Source organism: Mobula birostris, chromosome 14, assembly GCF_030028105.1.
Source record: "Mobula birostris isolate sMobBir1 chromosome 14, sMobBir1.hap1, whole genome shotgun sequence".
NCBI classification, from domain to species: Eukaryota; Metazoa; Chordata; class Chondrichthyes; order Myliobatiformes; family Myliobatidae; genus Mobula; species Mobula birostris.
The window spans coordinates 14,716,548-14,735,325 of NC_092383.1; the positions used below are offsets into that span (position 1 = coordinate 14,716,548).

At 44.0% G+C, this 18,778-nt stretch overlaps 1 protein-coding gene across 5 annotated transcripts in view; it reads left to right on the forward strand.

The window, feature by feature from the left end:
* The window catches only part of polg (polymerase (DNA directed), gamma), a 74,721-nt gene that overhangs the window by 35,366 nt on the left and 20,577 nt on the right, over positions 1-18,778 (forward strand). For 3 of the 5 annotated variants that reach the window (XM_072278124.1, XM_072278126.1, XM_072278125.1), the window contains 8 exons: positions 3,093-3,179; positions 3,947-4,066; positions 8,723-8,883; positions 10,426-10,479; positions 11,614-11,731; positions 15,256-15,391; positions 17,550-17,796; positions 18,595-18,717. In XM_072278124.1, the coding sequence (XP_072134225.1) occupies positions 3,093-3,179; positions 3,947-4,066; positions 8,723-8,883; positions 10,426-10,479; positions 11,614-11,731; positions 15,256-15,391; positions 17,550-17,796; positions 18,595-18,717 (1,046 nt within the window). The remainder of the gene's footprint in view (positions 1-3,092; positions 3,180-3,946; positions 4,067-8,722; positions 8,884-10,425; positions 10,480-11,613; positions 11,732-15,255; positions 15,392-17,549; positions 17,797-18,594; positions 18,718-18,778) is intronic. The other 2 variants (XM_072278128.1, XM_072278127.1) reach the window with 2 other exon arrangements.

An 18,778-nucleotide genomic window follows, 5' to 3' on the forward strand; every position in this document is an offset into this window, starting at 1 on the left:
CATGCCCTGATCAATCAGGAATCTATCAACCTCTGCCCTAAATATACAAAACGACTGTGGTAATGAATTCCACAGATTCACCACTTTTCTTGCAGGCATACTCAATAAATTCATAATAGAAAAATAATCAGTTAAAAACCACACCAACTTGGGAGTTCAACCAGTGTGCAAAAGACAACAAACGGTAAGTATTAAAAAGAAAGAATAATGAATACATAAATAAATAAATAATTTTGAGAACATGAGATGAAGAGTCCTTGAAAGTGAGTGCGCAGGTTGAGGGAATTTTCCGCAAGATGGTACCGGTGAACCATGGTGATGTTCTGCAGGCCGTGTAAAATATTTCTAAATTATATTATCAAGTTTTGAGGAATGTAGATGAGGTACACAGAAGGAAACATTTCCTCATAACAGAGGCAGATAAAATAAGAGATGGTTGATTTGGGGAAAGGAGAGAAGGATTTAAAAGAAATTGAAGGAGACCACATTCACCCAGAGTGTAAGTACTTCAAAGTCGAGTCAAAGTAAATTTATTGTCAAAGAACGTTTATGTCACTATGGGATACATTTTGTAATGTACTGCTTGAAAGGTTGGTAGAAGCCGGATTACTGACTACTTTTAAGAATTGACCAGGTAAGCACTTGAATCGCATAAATGTAGAAGGCTATGGACTAAGTGCTCAGAGATGGTATTAATATGGAATGGTGCCCAGTGGTCAACATGGATAATTTGGGCTGAATGGCCTGTTTCCGTACTGTATGACTCTCTGACTCCATCAAATCAAAAGCTCATGACTAAACTTAACTTTTTACATTAAATGTGAGCATTGCTGGAAAGCCAGCATAAGATGCCTATCCTCAATTACCGTTGAAGGTGGTGAGTTACCTTGAACCATGCATGCCGTGATGTTGGAGAGGAATTCAGTATTTGGACCTAGTGACCATGGAAGAATAGCAATAATTCCAAGACACGTGGTATCTGCTGATGTTGGAAATTCCGAACAATACACTGAAAATACTGGAGGGTATCAGTCGGTCAGGCTGCATCTATGGAGGGAAATAAACAATCAGTGTTTTCGGCCGAGGCCTTTCATTGGGACTGAAAAGGAGTAGAAGCCAGAATGAGAAACACAAGAGATTCTGCAGATGCTAAAAATCTGGAGCAAAACACACACAAAAAAAAAATCAGAGGGACTCAGCAGGTCCTGCAGCTTTTATAGAGAGGTATAAACAGTCTGGGCAGAGACCCTTCATCAGGATTTCTGTCTCACCCAAAACATCGACTGTTCATTCTCCTCCATAGATGCTGCCTGACCGGTTGAGTTCCTCCAGTATTTTGTGTGCATTGCCAGGATAAGAAGGTGGGGAGAGGGTGGGAGTACAGCAAGTAAATGATAGGTGAGACCAGCTGGTAGTGTTCCAAGCTGAGAACATGTGATTTGAAAGGGAAATTGCTAGTTCTGGTGTTCTTTGCACCTGCTGTTCTTGTTCTTCCTGGTGAAAGATGAGGTCCCCTTGATGTAATCTTAGAACAATTTTAAATTACCTTTTGCAGATGGTACATATTGCAGTATGGTTCCTTAGCTATGGAAGGAGTGAATGTTTAAGGTAGTGAGTTAGCTGCATTGTCCTTGTTGGTATCTAGCATCTGGCTGGAGTTTTATTCATTTGTTACTCATGGGGCATATCAAATAGCTGACATTGTTTGTAGGTAATGGAAAAGGCCAGAGAAGTTGAAATGTGAGTCAAAGAATTGCTACAAGATACCATAAGACCATAATACATAGGAGCAGTATTAAACCATTCCATCAGGGCTGATGTATTATGTCTCTCAACCCCATTCTCTTGCTTTCTCCCTGTAACCTTTGACACTCTTACTAATTAAAAACCTGTCAACTTCTACTTTAAATATTCCCAATAACTTGGCTTCCACAGCCATCTATGGCAATGAATTCCACAGATCCACCACCCTCTGGCTAAAGAAACTCCTCCTCTTTTCTGTTCTAAAGGGACGTCTTTCTATTCTAGGCTGGTGCCTTCTGGTCCTAGATTTGTCCACTATAGGGAAAAATCTTCTCCACGTCTGCTCTATATAGGCCTTTCAGTATTCAATAGATTTCATTGAGATCTCCCCCCCCCCCCGCCATTTTTCTAAACTCCAGCAAGTACAGGCCTAGAGCCTCAAAATCCTCCTCATAGTTTAACCCTTCCATTCCCAAGATCATTCCTCTAGAATCCTCTCCAATGTCAACACATCCTTTCTTAGATAAGGGGCCAACATGCTGGACATTCTGAAACAAATGGCCCAACAGCTAGCTGAAGAAATAAACTTTAAGGGGCTAAAGGCCAAAGCTAGGGTATTCTAAAATACGTCTGTGGTGAAATGACTAAAAGAGGGATGCACAACAGGCTAGAATTGGAGAAGTACAAATCCGAGAGAGTTACATGGCAAGGAGAGGCAAGAGCACAGGTGGTTAAGAAAGTAAATGTTTTAAAATGGAGGAACTGCTAGAGCAGGAGACGGTGAACGAAGGGGTGAAAGGCATTCAGACGCGATTGCCTCTGTACTCCAAAAGGCCAGCAACACCATCAGGTATACAAACTTTGAGGGCTATAGATAGGGTAAGTGCAAGCAAGCTTTTTTCCATTGAGGTGGGGTGAGACTGGAACTAGAAGTCCTTGGCTAACAGTGAAAGGTGAAATGTTTAAGAGGAACATGAGGGGGAATGTCTTTGCTCGGAGGGTAGCGCAAGTGTGCAACAAGCTGCCAGCGGAAGTGGTGGATGCGGGTTTGATAGCAACATTTAAGAGAAGTTTGGGTAAGTAGATGGGAGGGGTATGGAGGTCAATGGGACTGGGGAGAATAATATTTCAGCACTGTTATCGGCTAAAGGGCCTGTTTCTGCACTCTAGTGTTCTATGACTGTGTGACCTTGCACTTGAAGAATGACAGCTTGAGCCAGGTTCTAAAGGGAGAAGATCAACTGTACCCCTTTGGGGTGGGCAGTTCCCTACGAGGAAGCAGAAATTGTCTCTGCGATGGCTGCAGCTTCCAGGGGATTGTTGTTGACGAGTCTGTCTGTTGCCACCAGGTGGAGGAGCTGAGCTGCTTGGAGACCGATCACGAAGCCGACTGCCATGGCTCTGGTAGAGAGAGCAAGAAGAAGAATTTTGAGCAGGTGAAGCCCAGAAGCTGTTTCTGTCTTCAAGTTTAAAAAAAAATATTTATATATGCTTAGCTCTGGAGCTCTTATTCTGAGAGGTGTTTAGAAAGGGTAATAAAGTCTGTAGGCTGCCATTGCCTGATGCAAAGGTTCCAAACAGAAAGCTGTATCCATTCCCCTGGCTGAAAGTAGGATTCCTTCTCTTGGATATTACAAGTGGTTATTGCGAGACTATTATTCAGCCCTCATTCTACTCTGGTGTTTGTCCATCTGTTCACCTCTCATCTTTGCCTCCTTTTTGATTTGCAGTAAACTTTAGGTGTTGCCACACTGTTTATATTAAGATATCATGACATCCTTTCTCCCCTGCAGACTTATAACACCACTTGCCTTGCCACTGTACCCGAAACTGCTTCCCTGTGTTTACAAGTCACATGATGCTCAGGTTATCTTTCTGCACTATAAGTTGTTAAAGTTGGGGTCGTGGTAGCGTAGTGGTTAGTGCGAGGGCTGTTACGGTTTGGGTCACTGGAGTTCAGAGTTCAGTTCCGGCGTCAGCTCTAAGGAGTTTGTACGTCCTCCCTGTGGAATGGGTGAGTTTTCCCTGGTCCTCTGGTTTTCTCTTACTGTATATTAATTGGTTATTATAAATAGTCCTATGATTGGGCTAGGGTTAAACCGGGGGTGGGGGGGGGTTGCTAGGTGATGCTGCTCGAAGGGCTGGAAGGGCCTATTCCGCATTGTACCTCAGCCATGCTGGATGCTCTCTGCTTTCCTTTCAGAATCAAAGTGAAAATCCACATCCATTTCTTGAGGATAGCTGCCCTTCGTATCACCATGGCAATGGCCCTTACCCAGAGGTCAATGTGCCTGGATGCTGGTTCTTCAAACTTCCGCACAAGGTTTGTTATTTCTTTTTCCCAGACTGTCTGTCATCTTACCTTGTCCAAGTCACTATGCCAACAGATTCTTGTCACAATCCCATGTGTAAAGAAGAAGAAGAAGAAAGCCCTTAACTCTGAGTGGTGTCATTGGGACGCCGTCTTTGACGGCGTTTTTTTTTAACAGTCCTTCTTATTTTTACGAGGCCGAGCTGCTGGCTCGACGCTCAGCCCAGCATGGATGGAAAGCGTGCAAGGGAGCCGGCTGGATTCAAACTCGGGAGCCTTCGCTTTGAAGTCCGGTGCTGATGCCACTACGCCACCAGCTGGCGTTTTGTGTAAAGATATCCCCCTAATACCAAATGCAATGGCCCATTCATCATCATTGAAGGAATGTGGAAACCCCAGCAGTGTTTGGTGTTTGCCGTGGCAAAACATCCTGAGGCAGCTCGCAGGCTAAGCAAACAGTGGAGTGAAGGCAACAATCACTAGGAATACTCTGCAGGTCAGGCTGCATCTGTGAAGGGAGAAGCAAAATTGGCATTTCATCTCAATGACCTTATATTGGTGGACGAGTGGGGTTGAAGGAGGAAAGAGGTTGTGGGGATTCTCCAGAGGAGAAGGCATGGGGCAATACAAACACTGATGATGGGTCTAAAGTGGGGTTGTTGGGACGCAATCAGAAGAGAGAGGTGAGCTTAAGATTATCTGTAGATCATCACAAAGCCCGCCTGTCCCTACCTCTAGAATGCCACACACCTCTGCCCTGGCCTCAGCTCATCTCTTGCTCAAACTGAGATCTATCCAACGTAGAACATTACAGCACAGCACAGGCCCTTTGGTCCACGATGTGCCGACCTCTTAACCTGCTCAAGCTCAAGATTTATTCTCCACTTTCTGCAGGGATCGCTCCCTCCAAAATTCCCTTGTCCATTCATTCCTCCCCACCAGTCTCCCTCCTGGCACTTATCCCTGTAAATCTCAGAAGTGCTACAGCTGCCCTCATCTCTATTCAAGACCCCAAACAGCCCTTCCAGGTAAGGCAACACTTCACCTGCGAATATTTTTGGGATGTCTATCCAGTGCTCCCAATGCAGCCTCCTCTTCTTTGGTGCGACTCTCCTTCTTAAGCCCATCCCCCTTTCTGAGGCATAGGCCACCAACAGCAGCTCACCAGAGTCCTCTGTCCTGGGCTGACTGTTGATCGGCCTTGTGGCTTCTGCTTTCACCACATGGCTTCATGTCTTCAAGGTGAAGATCCTTCCTCTTCCAGGGATGAGGTCTTTGGAGCATCTGTTTGCATTACTGTAGCTCTGGGCTTTTACTAGATGGGGTTGCTAGCTTCATGCCATCCCTTCTCCTTTCGCAGCCGGGCTTTGGGACCATCCATGGCGAAGTTACAACCTGGGGGAACTGCTTTATGAGCACCTTCGCTCCATCCACAAAAAGCAGGATTTCCCAGTGGCCAACCATTTAAATCCCCATTCCCCGACATGTTAGTCCATAGCCTCTTTTGCCACAATGAGGCCTCTCTCAGTTTGGAGGAGGAACACCTCACATTCCATCTAAGTAGTCAAAAACAATACTATAAAGAGGAATAAACAGTAAAAAACTAAATCAAACCAATATTTGGTATGACCACCCTTTGCCTTTAAAATTGCATCGCTTTTCTTGGGTACATTGTTGTGCATTTTTATAATATAATTAGCTAGTAGGTTGTTCCAAACCTCTTGGAGAATTTGCGCAGTTCTTCTGCTGTCTTTGGCTGTCTCTCTCGCTTCTGTCTCTCCAGGTAATCCCAGCTAGCCTCAGTTTTATAAGAAGATCGGCTGGTAGGTTGTTCATCTTGGAGAACTCACCACAGTTCTTCTGCTGACTTTGGCTGTCTTGCCTGCTTCTGTCCCTCCAGGTAATCTCAGATAGTCTCAGTGATGTTGAGATCAGGGCTGTGTGGAGGCCAGCCCTGTGTTGCAGAACTCCTTGTTCTTCATCTTTATGATCTTGGCCATATGTTTGATGTCATTGCACTGCTGCAGAATGAAGATGGGACTGATCAGACACCTCCCTGATGGTATTGCTCGATAGATGACAAACTGCTTGTACTTCCCTGCATTGTGGATTCCATTAATTCTGACCAGATCACTAATCCCTTTTGCAGAAATGCAGCCTCAAACCTGCAAGGAACCTCAACCTTGCTTCACTGTTGGCTGCAGACACTCACCCATATAGTGCTCTTTAGCTCTTCTACAGACCAACTGCCTCCTGTTTGAGTCTAAAATTTCAAATTTTGACTCATCAGTCCTGAGCGTTTGCTGCCATTGTTCAGCACCCCAGTCATTGTGTTTTTGTGCATAAACGAGTCTCTTGGCTTTCTTTCCACTTTAGAAGAATGCCTTTTTGGCAGCAACTCTTCCATGAGGACCACTTCTGACAATACTTAGAACCATAGAACATTACAGCACAGAAACAGACCTTTTGGCCCTTGGCTGTGCCGAACCATTTTTCTGCCTAGACCCACTGACCTGCACCCGGACCATATCCTTCCATACACCTCTCATCCATGTATCTGTCCAATTTATTCTTAAATGTTAAAAGTGAGCCCACATTTACCACTTCATCTGGCAGCTCATTCCACACTCCCACCACTCTCTGTGTGAAGAACCCCCCCCCCCAATGTTCCCTTTAAACTTTTCCCCCCTCACCCTTAACCCATGTCCCCTGGTTTTTTTCTCCCCTCGCCTCAGTGGAAAAAGCCTGCTTGCATTCACTATCTATACCCATCATAATTTTATATACCTCTATCAAATCTCCCCTCATTCTTCTACGCTCCAGGGAATAAAGTCCTAACCTATTCAACCTTTCTCTGTAACTCAGTTTCTCAAGTCCTGGCAACATCCTTGTAAACCTTCTCTGCACTCTTTCAACCTTATTAATATCCCCCCTGTAATTTGGGGACCAAAACTGCACACAGTACTCCAAATCTGGCCTCACTAATGTCTCATATAACCTCACCATAACATTCCACCATAACTTCTCCGGACTGTATTGGGAGGTACTTGGGTTCCAGTGCTTTCTCAGAGCTGATAACAGTGCTGGATTTCATCCTGTTTAGAAGGGACATCAGTTTGATGTATCTCTTGTGTGCTGCAATCCATTTCTGTGGTTGACCTCTGATTCTGGTCCTCAACCTTGCCCGTTTCTTTGTGCTTCTTCAGACGAGCTTGGACAGCACATCTTGAAATTCCTGTCTGCCATGAAATTTCTGCTCAGGAGACACCTTGCTGATTCAGGATGATCACCTTGTGTCTTGTTGCTGTGCTCAGTCTTGCCGTTCTGGTTCAGTTAACCAGTTTTGCTCATTAAAGTCATTATGTCATTGATCGTTAGCACCTGTTTGTTACCCTTGTTTAATCTCGCACTGGCTATTTACCTACAAAGGAATCAAATTCTTTTTTGAAAAGTGATCTATCACTTAGATAGGTTTGGTCGCCGGCCGCTCGACCATGGTTTTTGGTCGGGTGCCGGACGCTCGGAGAGATTCAATGGGGGGCAGGTGCCTGGCACTTGGCCGGGGGCCGTGGTCAAATGGTTGGCGACTTGGGCTGGCTCCCCCACTGGACTTAGTCTGGTGAGAAGGGTGTGAGGACACCCAGCAGGACTAAAAAAAACAGGACCTGACAAAGGGCAGATGAGCTCCTTGTGAGCCAACGGCCATCTTCCGTGGAAGAGATTAAATCCTCACCACGTATCTATGAATGGTATGCACCTAGTCAGAAGAGATATGATGAACTTGGGCGCTGCACCGTGCGCCTGGACCTGCCCAAGGCCTCCGCCTAAGGAAAGACCGAGCTCGAAGAAGCGGCCGTGGCTGGAGGCCGACACAGCCTCGGGCTCGAGTTCAGCGGGGACGGCAGCGGCGGTGCCAAGGCGGCCAGCGAGAACAAACTGGAGGAGAGGCTGTACTCGGTGCTGTCGCAAGATCGAAGAAGATGGAAATGCGTAGCTGCCAACCCCGGATTCGGGACGGCACCCACTGACTGACTGACTGACTATTACTTAATATGTTACTTTCTTTAACGAAATACAAAAAAAACTCAACATTTAATTTTTTGGAAAATGAATATTTGGAAATCTAAAATTTGCTCTTTTCTGCTGATGCACTAATGCATAAGGCAAAAAGTAAACATCTAAAACAAAATTTATATAAAAACTCCAGGCCATGTAAGACTTCTGTACAATACTGCAAAAAAATAGTGAGGTAGCATTCCTAAGTTCATTGTCTATTCAGAAATTTGATGGTGGATGGGAAGAAGCTGCTCCTAAAACATTGAGTCTTTGTCCTCAGACTCCAGTACCTCTTCCCTGATGGTGATAATGAGAAGAGGGTGTGTCCTCAGGGTCATAGTGGAGACAAGAACGTAGGTACCTTGCAAAGTGATCGCCCAATCTGCATTTGGTCTTCCAGTTTGGAAGTGACAACATGTGCCTAAGCTACTCTATTTTTAGATCTTCAGCTGCCTTTGAGAGGGCTGCTCGTGGGAAACGCTGACAGAGCTGAGGGCTCTGCCGCACACGTCCGTGACCTAAGAGGTTTTTGCTGCTTTCAGTAGTGGGATTCAAAACAGTGCAGGAACTGGGGAAAAAAAAATTGCACCACCTTCTTTCTACCTATTTCAGGATGGGAACCATAACAATGTCGGGAGCCCCTTTGCAAAGGATTTTCTCTCTAAGATGGAAGATGGTACCTTGCGGGCAAGCACCAATGCAACGAATGCAACCAGAGCGTTGGAAATCAACAAGATGATCTCCTTCTGGCGGAACGCCCAGAAAAGAATTAGGTAGTGGTCATTTCTGTATTCTGTTTTGTTGTGTGTGTGTGTGTGTGTGTGTGTGTGTGTGTGTGTGTGTGTGAGAGAGAGAGACAGACACGCATGCTGCGTACAGAATGGCTCTAGAAAAGGTGGTTAGAAAATGCAGAATCTCAGTTAGGTTTATTATCACTCACATATCATGAAATTTTTTGTTTTGATGCAACAGAATAGTGCAATATATAAAATAAGCTATAAATTATAATATATAAAACATATATCAGTAGTGCAAAAGAGAGCAAAAATAATGAGGTAAATCACAAGCACGAGGTAGTCTGCAGATGCTGGAAGTCCAAAGCAACACACACAAAATGCTGGAGGAATTCAGCAGGTCAGGCAGCATCTATGGAAAAGAGTAAATAGTCGACGTTTTGGGCTGAGACCCTTCTTCAAAACCAAGAAGGAAGGGGGGAAGATGCTAAAATATAAAGATGGAGGGGAGGGGAAGGAGGCTGGCTGGAAGGTGATGGGTGAAGCCAGGTGAGTGGGCAAGGTCAAAGCAGGAGAAGAAAGAATCTGATAGGAGAGGAGAGTGGACGGTAGGAGAAAGGGAAGGAGGAGGGGACCCAGGGGGAAGTAATAGGCAGATAGGTGAAAGGTCAGAGTGGGGAATAGAGAAAGGGGGTGGGTGAGAAATTTGTTCACCAGAAGGAGAAATCGATATTCATGCCATCAAGTTGAAGGGTACCCACACAAAATATAAGGTGTTGTTCCTCCACCTGAGGGTGGCCTCATTCTGGTACAGGAGGAGGCCAGGGACTGACACGTCAATCCACGGCCTCAACTGGAAGGACTGCTTGGGGCCCTGAACGGAATTGAGGGAGGAGGCATATGGGCAGGTGTAGTACTTAGGCCACTCACAGGGGTAAGTGCCTGGAGGGAGATTAGTGGAGAGGGACGAATGGACAAAGGAATTGCAGAAGGACTGATCCCTGCGGAAAGTGGAGGGGGAGGAGGTAAAGATGTGTGTTCATGGGTTCATGGATCTTTCAGAAAGCTGAAGCAGAGGTGAAGAAACTGTTCTTAAAATGTTGAGGATGTGTCCTTTGGCTCCTGTATCTCTTCCCTGATGATAATAATCCAGCCAGGAAGAGGATTCTATAGAGATGTGAGTGCCATCTCTAAATGCCTGTATTTTAGGAACTCTAGTATATCCAGTGCCTGTTCTCCCTGGCTCTGTGGGCTAAAGAAGCTGATGGAGCCGCCTATCATAGAACACGGAGATGGCATGAGCTTCCTAATATAGCAGTGAGTGGCATATCACAGTGTTGGAAATTTTATTTCTGAGTGAGGGCCGACAAGTCGACACAGACTCAAACCTCATGATTGTCTTTACATTATTGCCTACTGTCAGGGTCTGCAGCTAGGCTCCTATATTGCTTCCTTACCACAACATTGATTATCCTGCCTTTGGAATTCCTGAAACATGGGGACTTTTTACAGGTGTCATCCATCCCAGTAAATGCACTAGGTTTTGCAGTGACGTAACGCAAACTTGATTTTCTTCTGCAGTTCTCAGATGGTTGTGATGTTAAAGAAAAGTGAACTGCCTCGATCAGTCACCAGGTGGGTATATTGATGTTTATCTATTTTATTTTATTTAGAGATACAACATGGAACAGGCCCTCTTGGCCTAACGAGCCACACTGTCCTGTAACCCACCTATATAACACGAGCCTAATCACGGGACAATTTACAATGAACTACAGACTGTGAGAGGAAACTCACACATTTCACAGGGAGAATGTATGAACTCCTTATAGCCAGTGCCAGAACTGAACTCCGAACTCCAGAACGCCCTGCACTGTAATTGCGTTGCGCTAGCCACTGCGTTACCACGGTGACCAATCACCAATGTATCACCAATCCTTTTACGCTCTTGATTCCTTGTTGGAGTCTGTTTGCTCATTTGATGTTGTTCAGCTTCCTGTTTTCCATTTTGTCACTGACCAACTACACTCGGTGAACATTTTATTAGTTATGAGTGTCTGTTTGTGGCCTTTTGCTGCTGTCACCCATTCAAATTTCGATGTGTTGTGCATTCAGAGATGCTCTTCTGCACACCACTGTTGTAACGTATGGTTGTCTGAGTTACCGTCATCTTGAATTGGTCTGGCCATTTTCCTCTGACCTCTCTCATTAACAAACTGTTTTGACCCACAGAATTGTTGTCCGCGGGTCGTCTTTTTGTTTTGCGCATCATTTTCTGTAAAATGTAAGATGCTCAAACGACCGTGTCTGACAACAACAATTATTTACGGTCAAAGTTACTTAGATCACGTTTCTTCCCCATTCTGATGTTTGGTCTGAGCAACAATTGAACCTCTTGATCATGTCTGCATGCTTTTAAGCATTGAGTTGCTTCCACGTGATTGTCTGATTAGAATATTTGTATTAACGTACAGGTGTACCTAAGAAAGTGGCCACTGAGTATATTTCACTAAGGAAATGGTTCTACTTGAGGTTTTCTCATGTGTGCACAAACTAACTCTCCAAGTGGTGTGGATAGACAATGGCATTGAGGCTACTCCACCGAGAAAGGGGAGAAATATGGACAGAGAAACAGGCCTGAAGTAGACTATAGAAGGTGACAGGCCCCCTTCCATTGGAGACTTGCGCTATGCACAGCAAACGTTTGTGACTTCTTACTGCTAGTGGGTATTATAAAAGTACTGATCATTTTGCATTTCACAACTGCAGACATGAAGCATTTGAAGAAGAACTTGCTTATGGAGCCATTTTACCGCAAGTGATCACTGCTGGCACAGTGACCCGACGGGCAGTCGAACCAACCTGGCTAACAGCCAGCAATGCACGGGTATGTGAGAGTAACACACAATATTTGGAATACTGTCATTTGTTTAAACAGTATAAATGATTTATCATGCCACATTGGAAAGGTAATGGCTTGATGCAACATTACAGAATGATCTTTATTTTGCATTTGACATTTGCTTCAGCTGAGTTTGCCTAAAACTGTTGACCTAAGTATGAAATGGCTTGATGTTGTGTTGATTGGTATTAATTACTGCACAGTACTTTCTCCTATCCCTCTTCTGTCAACTAATTGCAATGCAGATTAAATACTGCAAGATATAACAAATTAAGGCAAAGTTTGTGATTTGTTAAAGGCATATCACTTTCTACTTATCCTCCTTCTCTCCCCCACATTATTCTGGCGTTTTCCCCCTTCCTTTCCAGTCCTGAAGAAGGGTCGTGGCCCAAAATGTTGAGTGTTTTATTCATCTCCACAGATGCTGCCTGACCTGCTGAATTCCTCCAGCGTTTAGTGTGTGTCAGCTTTTTCTTGTTGCTCCTGGCCAGACCAAGCTCTGTATTTTTAAAAATATTTTATTTATTTAGAGATACTCTGCAGAACAGGCTCTTCTGGACCAACGAGCCACTTGGCCCAGCAACCCACCTATCAACCCTAGCCTAATATCAGGACTCTTTACAATGACCAATTAACCTACCAACACAGTCACCTTTGGACTGCGGGAGGAAACCAGAGCACCTGAGAAAGTCTGCATGGTCACGGGAAGGACATACAAACTGGAGTTGAACTCCAACGCCCTGAACTGGGATAGCATCGCGCTAACTGCTGCACTACTGTGGTTGTAGAGTTGGATATTGCTATTTGCTCTTAAATGTATCACAGCCTGTGATTTAGCTTACAATCAGAATCAGGTTTAATATCACCGGCATATGTCATGAAATTGTATGTCCTTGCGGCAGCAGTACTATGCGACACATAATAATAGAAATATATATGTGTGTGTGTGTGTGTGTGTGTGTGTGTATGTATATGTGTGTGTGTGTATATATATATATATATATATATATATATATATATATAATAGTTAAATTAGATAAATTGCTCCTTGAAGATGTCCTGGATACTATGGACGCTAGTGCCCCATGGTGGAGCTAAGTTTACATCTCTCTGCAGCATTTTTTCTGACCTGCTGAGTTCCTCTAGCATTTTTGCATTTACCTACTACCCTTCTGAAATTACTAGTAAAACTTGCTCTCACCAGATATTGGCCTTCATTCCAGAAGATAACCTTCCTCACTTCCGACTTAAACAGTGATAATGTAACTACAGGTCATGGGTTAAGGGTGAGAGTTGAAAAGCTTAAGAGGAACATGAGGGGAAACTTCACTCAGAGGGTGGTGAGAGTGTGGAACGGCCTGCCAGCACAAGCAGTGTGTGAGAGCTTGATTTCAACGTTTAAGAGAAGTTTAGATAAGTACATAGGGTTATGAAGGGCTGTGATCCCAGTACAGGTTGATGGAAATAGGCAGTTAAATTGTTTGGCATAGACTAGATGGGCCAAAGGGCCTTTTTCTGTGCTGTACTTTTCTATGACTCTACGACTCTATTTTGATCCTGTGCACTAGCCCTCCCCATCAATCTATTCCATAAAATATTTTTGTGCCTGATGACTTCTTCAGGAATCCAGTGCTCCCCAGTCCTTGCCACACATGCCACTCTATAGGAGTCAGATTTATTTAATCACATGGACATCGAAACATGCGTTGAAATGTGTCGTCTGCGTTAACCAATGCAATGTAGGCCTGCAAGAGTTGCTATGCATTCCGGCACCAACATGGCATGCCAACATTTAAGGGTGGTTATAGAGGTTCAGGGCATTTTGTCTTCCTGCTGGAGTGTGTCACAGATGAGTAGACTTCTCTGTCTTTCTCACTGTCCACTTTCATTGATGAAAAATGGGCTACTGGTTCACAGTTGTCCAATTTACACTATTGTATGAAATAACTGGATACATCTGTATGGGACCTTTAACATGGTCCTGCCGGTGTGCCTCGTGGTTAAATCTGAAACAAAGACACAGTAAGGATATATTAGGGCAGCTGGATCAAAGAGATAGTTCAAAGAAGCAAATTAATAGAGGAAAGAGAGGCAGGGCAGATATAAAATGTTTAGGGCTGAATAGCTACAAGACTGTATGTAAATGTTGAAGCAATTAAAATAAGAAATGTACAAGAGGTTTGAATTGTTGGAGTAAAAGATCTTTGAGGGTTGAGGGTTTGTATGAGATTACAGGGACAGGTGGGGTGAGATCATGGAAGGATTTGGGTTGCCATGTAAATTTTAATATTGAGCCGTTGCTGATCTTGGAGCGTGTGTAGGTTGGTGACTGCAGGAGCTGACGTGAGTTGGTATCCAGGCAACAGAGGGTTGGTATCTTCACAGAGGGTGCAAAGTGGAAGTCTGGCCTGACTTGCACTGGAATTGGAGAAAGGTGGAAGAGGCAGAACAGCTAAACCCAATGAGTTGACATTCACACAGGTCTAGCAGAGTAACTAAGTAGTCATCTTGAGATTTATTCTCTGTCCCCAGCCCAGTGTGGCATCCATCATTAAAGACTCTCATCATCCACGACCTGGTACAGGAGCCTGAAGACGAACACTCAACTCTCTCTTGATAGTGCAAAAGTCTTTGCACTATCAGTTAATGTATATATTCAAATTACACTATTGTATGAAATGTATAATTCTTCTTGTAATTTATAGTCTGGGTGGCAGGTACAGATACTTCTCTACCCAAGGAAGTGTAAGGTGCTCCTTCCCTCCGCTAGCTTGCAGGTCACCCTTGGGCAAGGTGTAGCACCTGCTTAGTTCCCTGATCAGGATCATGTGAAGCCATGGTGGTGGATGGTCGTATGAGCAGCTGGTGCATATCACAATCCCTGGTTATGTGAACGTTGATGCCACGTACCAATACTCTGAAGAGTATTGGTAATGGCTGGGGTCACCCGTCTTAGAAAGACACTGCCCAGTAGAAGGCACTGGCAAACCACTTCTGTAGAAAAATTTGCCAAGAACTGTTCTTGGCAAACTTTTCTACAGAAGTGGTTTGCCATTGCCTTCTACTGGGCAGTGTCTTTCTAAGACGGGTGACCCCAGCCATTACCAATACTCTTCAGAGTATTGGTACGTGGCATCAACGTTCACATAACCAGGGATTGTGATATGCACCAGCTGCTCATACGACCATCCACCACCATGGCTTCACATGATCCTGATGATCACCCACATCATACGACACACATGATGATGATTTAATTTATAGTACTCTTTAAGTACTGCACTATATTGCTGTAGAATAAGAAATTTTGTGATGTATTTCAGTGGTAATAAACCTGATTCTGATTCTGAACTGATCCTAACCAGCTCAGTTAATTATATTTGGAATGAAGATGTCCTGGTCTGCAAACCAGTGAAGGGCCTTGATCACTGATGTCATCATGGGAGAAGACATTTCACTGTTCGTTCCACATGGAGTATAAATGGATTTCTTTCCTTCCCTTCCTGCAGAGTGATCGAGTAGGAAGCGAGCTGAAAGCCATGGTTCAGGTACCACCCGGGTACGACCTGGTCGGGGCAGATGTCGACTCACAAGAGCTGTGGATTGCTGCCATTCTTGGAGAAGCCCATTTTGCTAAAATACACGGTGAGGAACTTGGGCCCAAAACTGGGTTACGCAGATCAAACCTCAGGTTTTGATTTCGTTTACATAATTTTCTGACCAAGGAAGCACTGTCAGAAGATCTGTTTCATGCCTGGATGTTACTTTTGTTTGGTTTAAACACTCCCACAATCAGCTCTTTTCATCTTTCTATTTTACGTCCCATCTTATAGCAATATTTATTAGTATAATTTGAGATTATTTTGTCCTCTTGCTCCATTACGAGTACATGTGCTTTCATTCGTTTTTTAGAATAAGTTATTCTCTCCCTCCAATCTCTTCTACTTAAGTCCGTCTTTATGACAAAACTTTAGTTCATTCTAAATATTGGCCCAGCTTCCATTTTCAATTGATCTTGTTTTGTAGTGCTTTGGTGTGTCTATGTTGATGGTGCTACATAAATATAAATTTTTTGAAGTCTTTTTATCAAAAGTAATATGCTTTATATGTACTCACCTAGACTGATTTAAAAAAACTGTGCTCATTACAAGTTTACATGAAGAGATTTCATAAAGAAGGGCTGATCCAGTCATTAGGTATGTACAACGCTGCCTCCAATTTATCTCTCAATCCATTTTTTCTTGGAAATACAGAGCTGTACGAAAGTCTTTGGTACATATATATTGCCAGGGTGTGTAAGACTTTTACACGGTTCTGTATTTGTCAATGTGGAACAGAGAGCAAATTTGTAAATCTGGTAGGAGCAAAAGATGTTGGGAACGATGAGGGTGGAATGCCACAGGAGGGCACTGGGACAGGTGGTAGAGAAGAGTACCAGGGGTGGGGGTGGGTGGCTTGGGTACAGACACACCCGGCATGGAGACACCAAGCAAGGATATTCGATTTCCAAACAATTGGTTTGTTGACCATTACAGAATGTCACTGTGGTGCTTCCCTCTCCTTTCACCTTTTCCCAACCATGATTCCCCTCTCTTTGACCCCTTCCCACTCTCAGTCCACAATAGTGGCCCACGTCAGAATCGGGTTTACCATCACCCACACGTCATGAAAAGTGTTTTTTTTTTGTGGCAGCAGTACAGTGCAATACAGTACAAACAAGAGGTCTGGGACAAATTCAGCACAAGCATTTCAGTTTATTTATCTATTGAGATACAGGGCAGAACCTGCCCTTTGAGCCACGCTGCTGAGCAATCCTCCAATTTATTCCTTCCCTAATCACCGGGCAATTTACAATAATCAATTAACCTACCAACTAGTACATCTTTGGACTGTGGGAGGAAACCAGAGCACCCAGAGGAAACCCATGTGGTCACAGGGAAAACGTATAAACTTACAGGCAACGGTGAGAATTGAACCCAGGTTGCCTGTACTGTAAAGCGTTTGGCTAAGCACTACACTACCATGCCACTGTTCAAGGACTTCACCCCCACCTTCTTCGCAGCAATTTGAATGGGCAATAAATGTTAATCTTGTTAATGACACCCACATTTTATGAATGAATAAGAACAGATAAGCTTTTACTAGATTATAAGAAATTGAATGGGTTCGGACTTTATCTACTGGAGTGCAGGAGGATGAGGGGAGATCTTACTGAGGTAAACAAAATTATAAGATGAATGCTTGCAGTTATTTTTTCCTCCTCAGTGGGGTGAGACTAAAATTAGGAGTCAAAGGTTTAGGTTGGGGGGGAACTTCGACTCAGACCATGAGAGGCCTGTGTCGGGCATTTTCATGCCTTACAAGGCGCAGATTGGAAGTCTGTGTGGGGCGTCACTCCTCGCACAGACTAGAGCAATGTGTGATTAAGTGCCTTGCTCAAGGGCATGAACACGCTGCCACAGCTGAGGCTCAAACTAGCGACCTTGAGATAACTAGACAAACGCCTTAAGCACTTGGCCACGTGCCCAACACTTAGGGTTTAGGGTGAAAGATGAAATATTTAAAGGGAATCTGAGGGGCAATTTCTTCAGGTGAAGGTTGTGTGAGTGTAGAAGGAGCTGCCAACAGAAGTTGTAGATGCAACTTCAATTGTAATATTTAAGAGCAGTTTGGATAGGTTTATGGAATGGAGGGCTGTGGGCTGAATGCAGGCAGTTGGGACTATGCAGAAGACCAAGCTGGCACAAACTTAAATAGCCAAGGGGCATGTTTCTGTGCCATGACTCCATGCTTCTCCCTCTAGGCTGCACCGCATTTGGCTGGATGATGCTTCAGGGGAAAAAGAGCAGTGGTACAGACCTGCACAGCAAGACAGCTGCGATGGTGGGAATCAGCAGAGAGCATGCCAAGATTTTCAATTACGGACGTATTTATGGGGCCGGGCAGCCATTTGCAGAACGGCTCCTTTTGCAGTTCAACCACCGACTGACACCTCAGGAAACAGAAGAGAAAGCACGGCAGATGTATGCAGCTACCAAGGGCGTACGAAGGTTAGCTCTTTGTGTTCCATTTTCTCCCAAGCTGCTTAATCATATAAGGAGAAAATAGCCAGTTGAAGTGACACGTTAGTGCTTTGACAATGCATAAAGCAGTGACAGCATTAAGCATTTCTTGGGTGGTTGTTGTTATGTCACTTGATTTTTTTTTCTCTCTTAAACCATTTGCATGTTGATAATTTTGAATATGATTGATTTTTTTTTTGCTCATTTCTCTTGCAAGGAAGTGCAATTCCATAGCAAGCTCACCTAAATAGTTCTGATAGTTGAGGGAAACGTACTAACGTAGGTCCTAAGCCTTGGCACTGGATTATGTGGTAACTCTTGCGGGTTGTCCCCAGCAAAATCCTTAGGTTACATTGGTTGGCAACATGAACAATATGTTTCACAGTATGTTTCAATGCACGTGATAAATAATCTGAATCTGAATCCTCAAACTGCAATTAAAGAATATTCTCAAGGAAGTCTACAGGTGCTGGAAACCGAAGCAACGCACACAAAATGCTGGAGGAACTCAGCAGGCCAGGCAGCATGTATGGAAATGAGTAAACAGTTGACGTTTCGGGCCGAGACCCTTCGCCAGGACTGATGATAATATATATTTAATAAAGTAAACTACAAATAAAGTATATTTGTAATTTTCTGTGGCATAATAAGCCATGATGAAGAGTACAAGATTCAGCTAAAAATGAGGAGCCAGTAGTCAAGGAGTTCCTACAATTTCATTACAAGTTAAAGTCTCAACTTAAGTGATTAACCTTATTTTACATCCATTGTTTTGATTTAAACCAGGTGTGTGCTTTCAGAAGCTGGCAAGTGGCTGGTGAAGGAATTGGGCATCTCTGTGGAGAGGGCAGAAAATGGAACAGTCTCGAGTGCAGACGCGAAGAAGATCCAAAGGGAGGCTGCAAAAAGGTCAGTATACTTTATGAAATTCCTAACCCAGATAACAAGATAAAAATAATCAGAGATAATG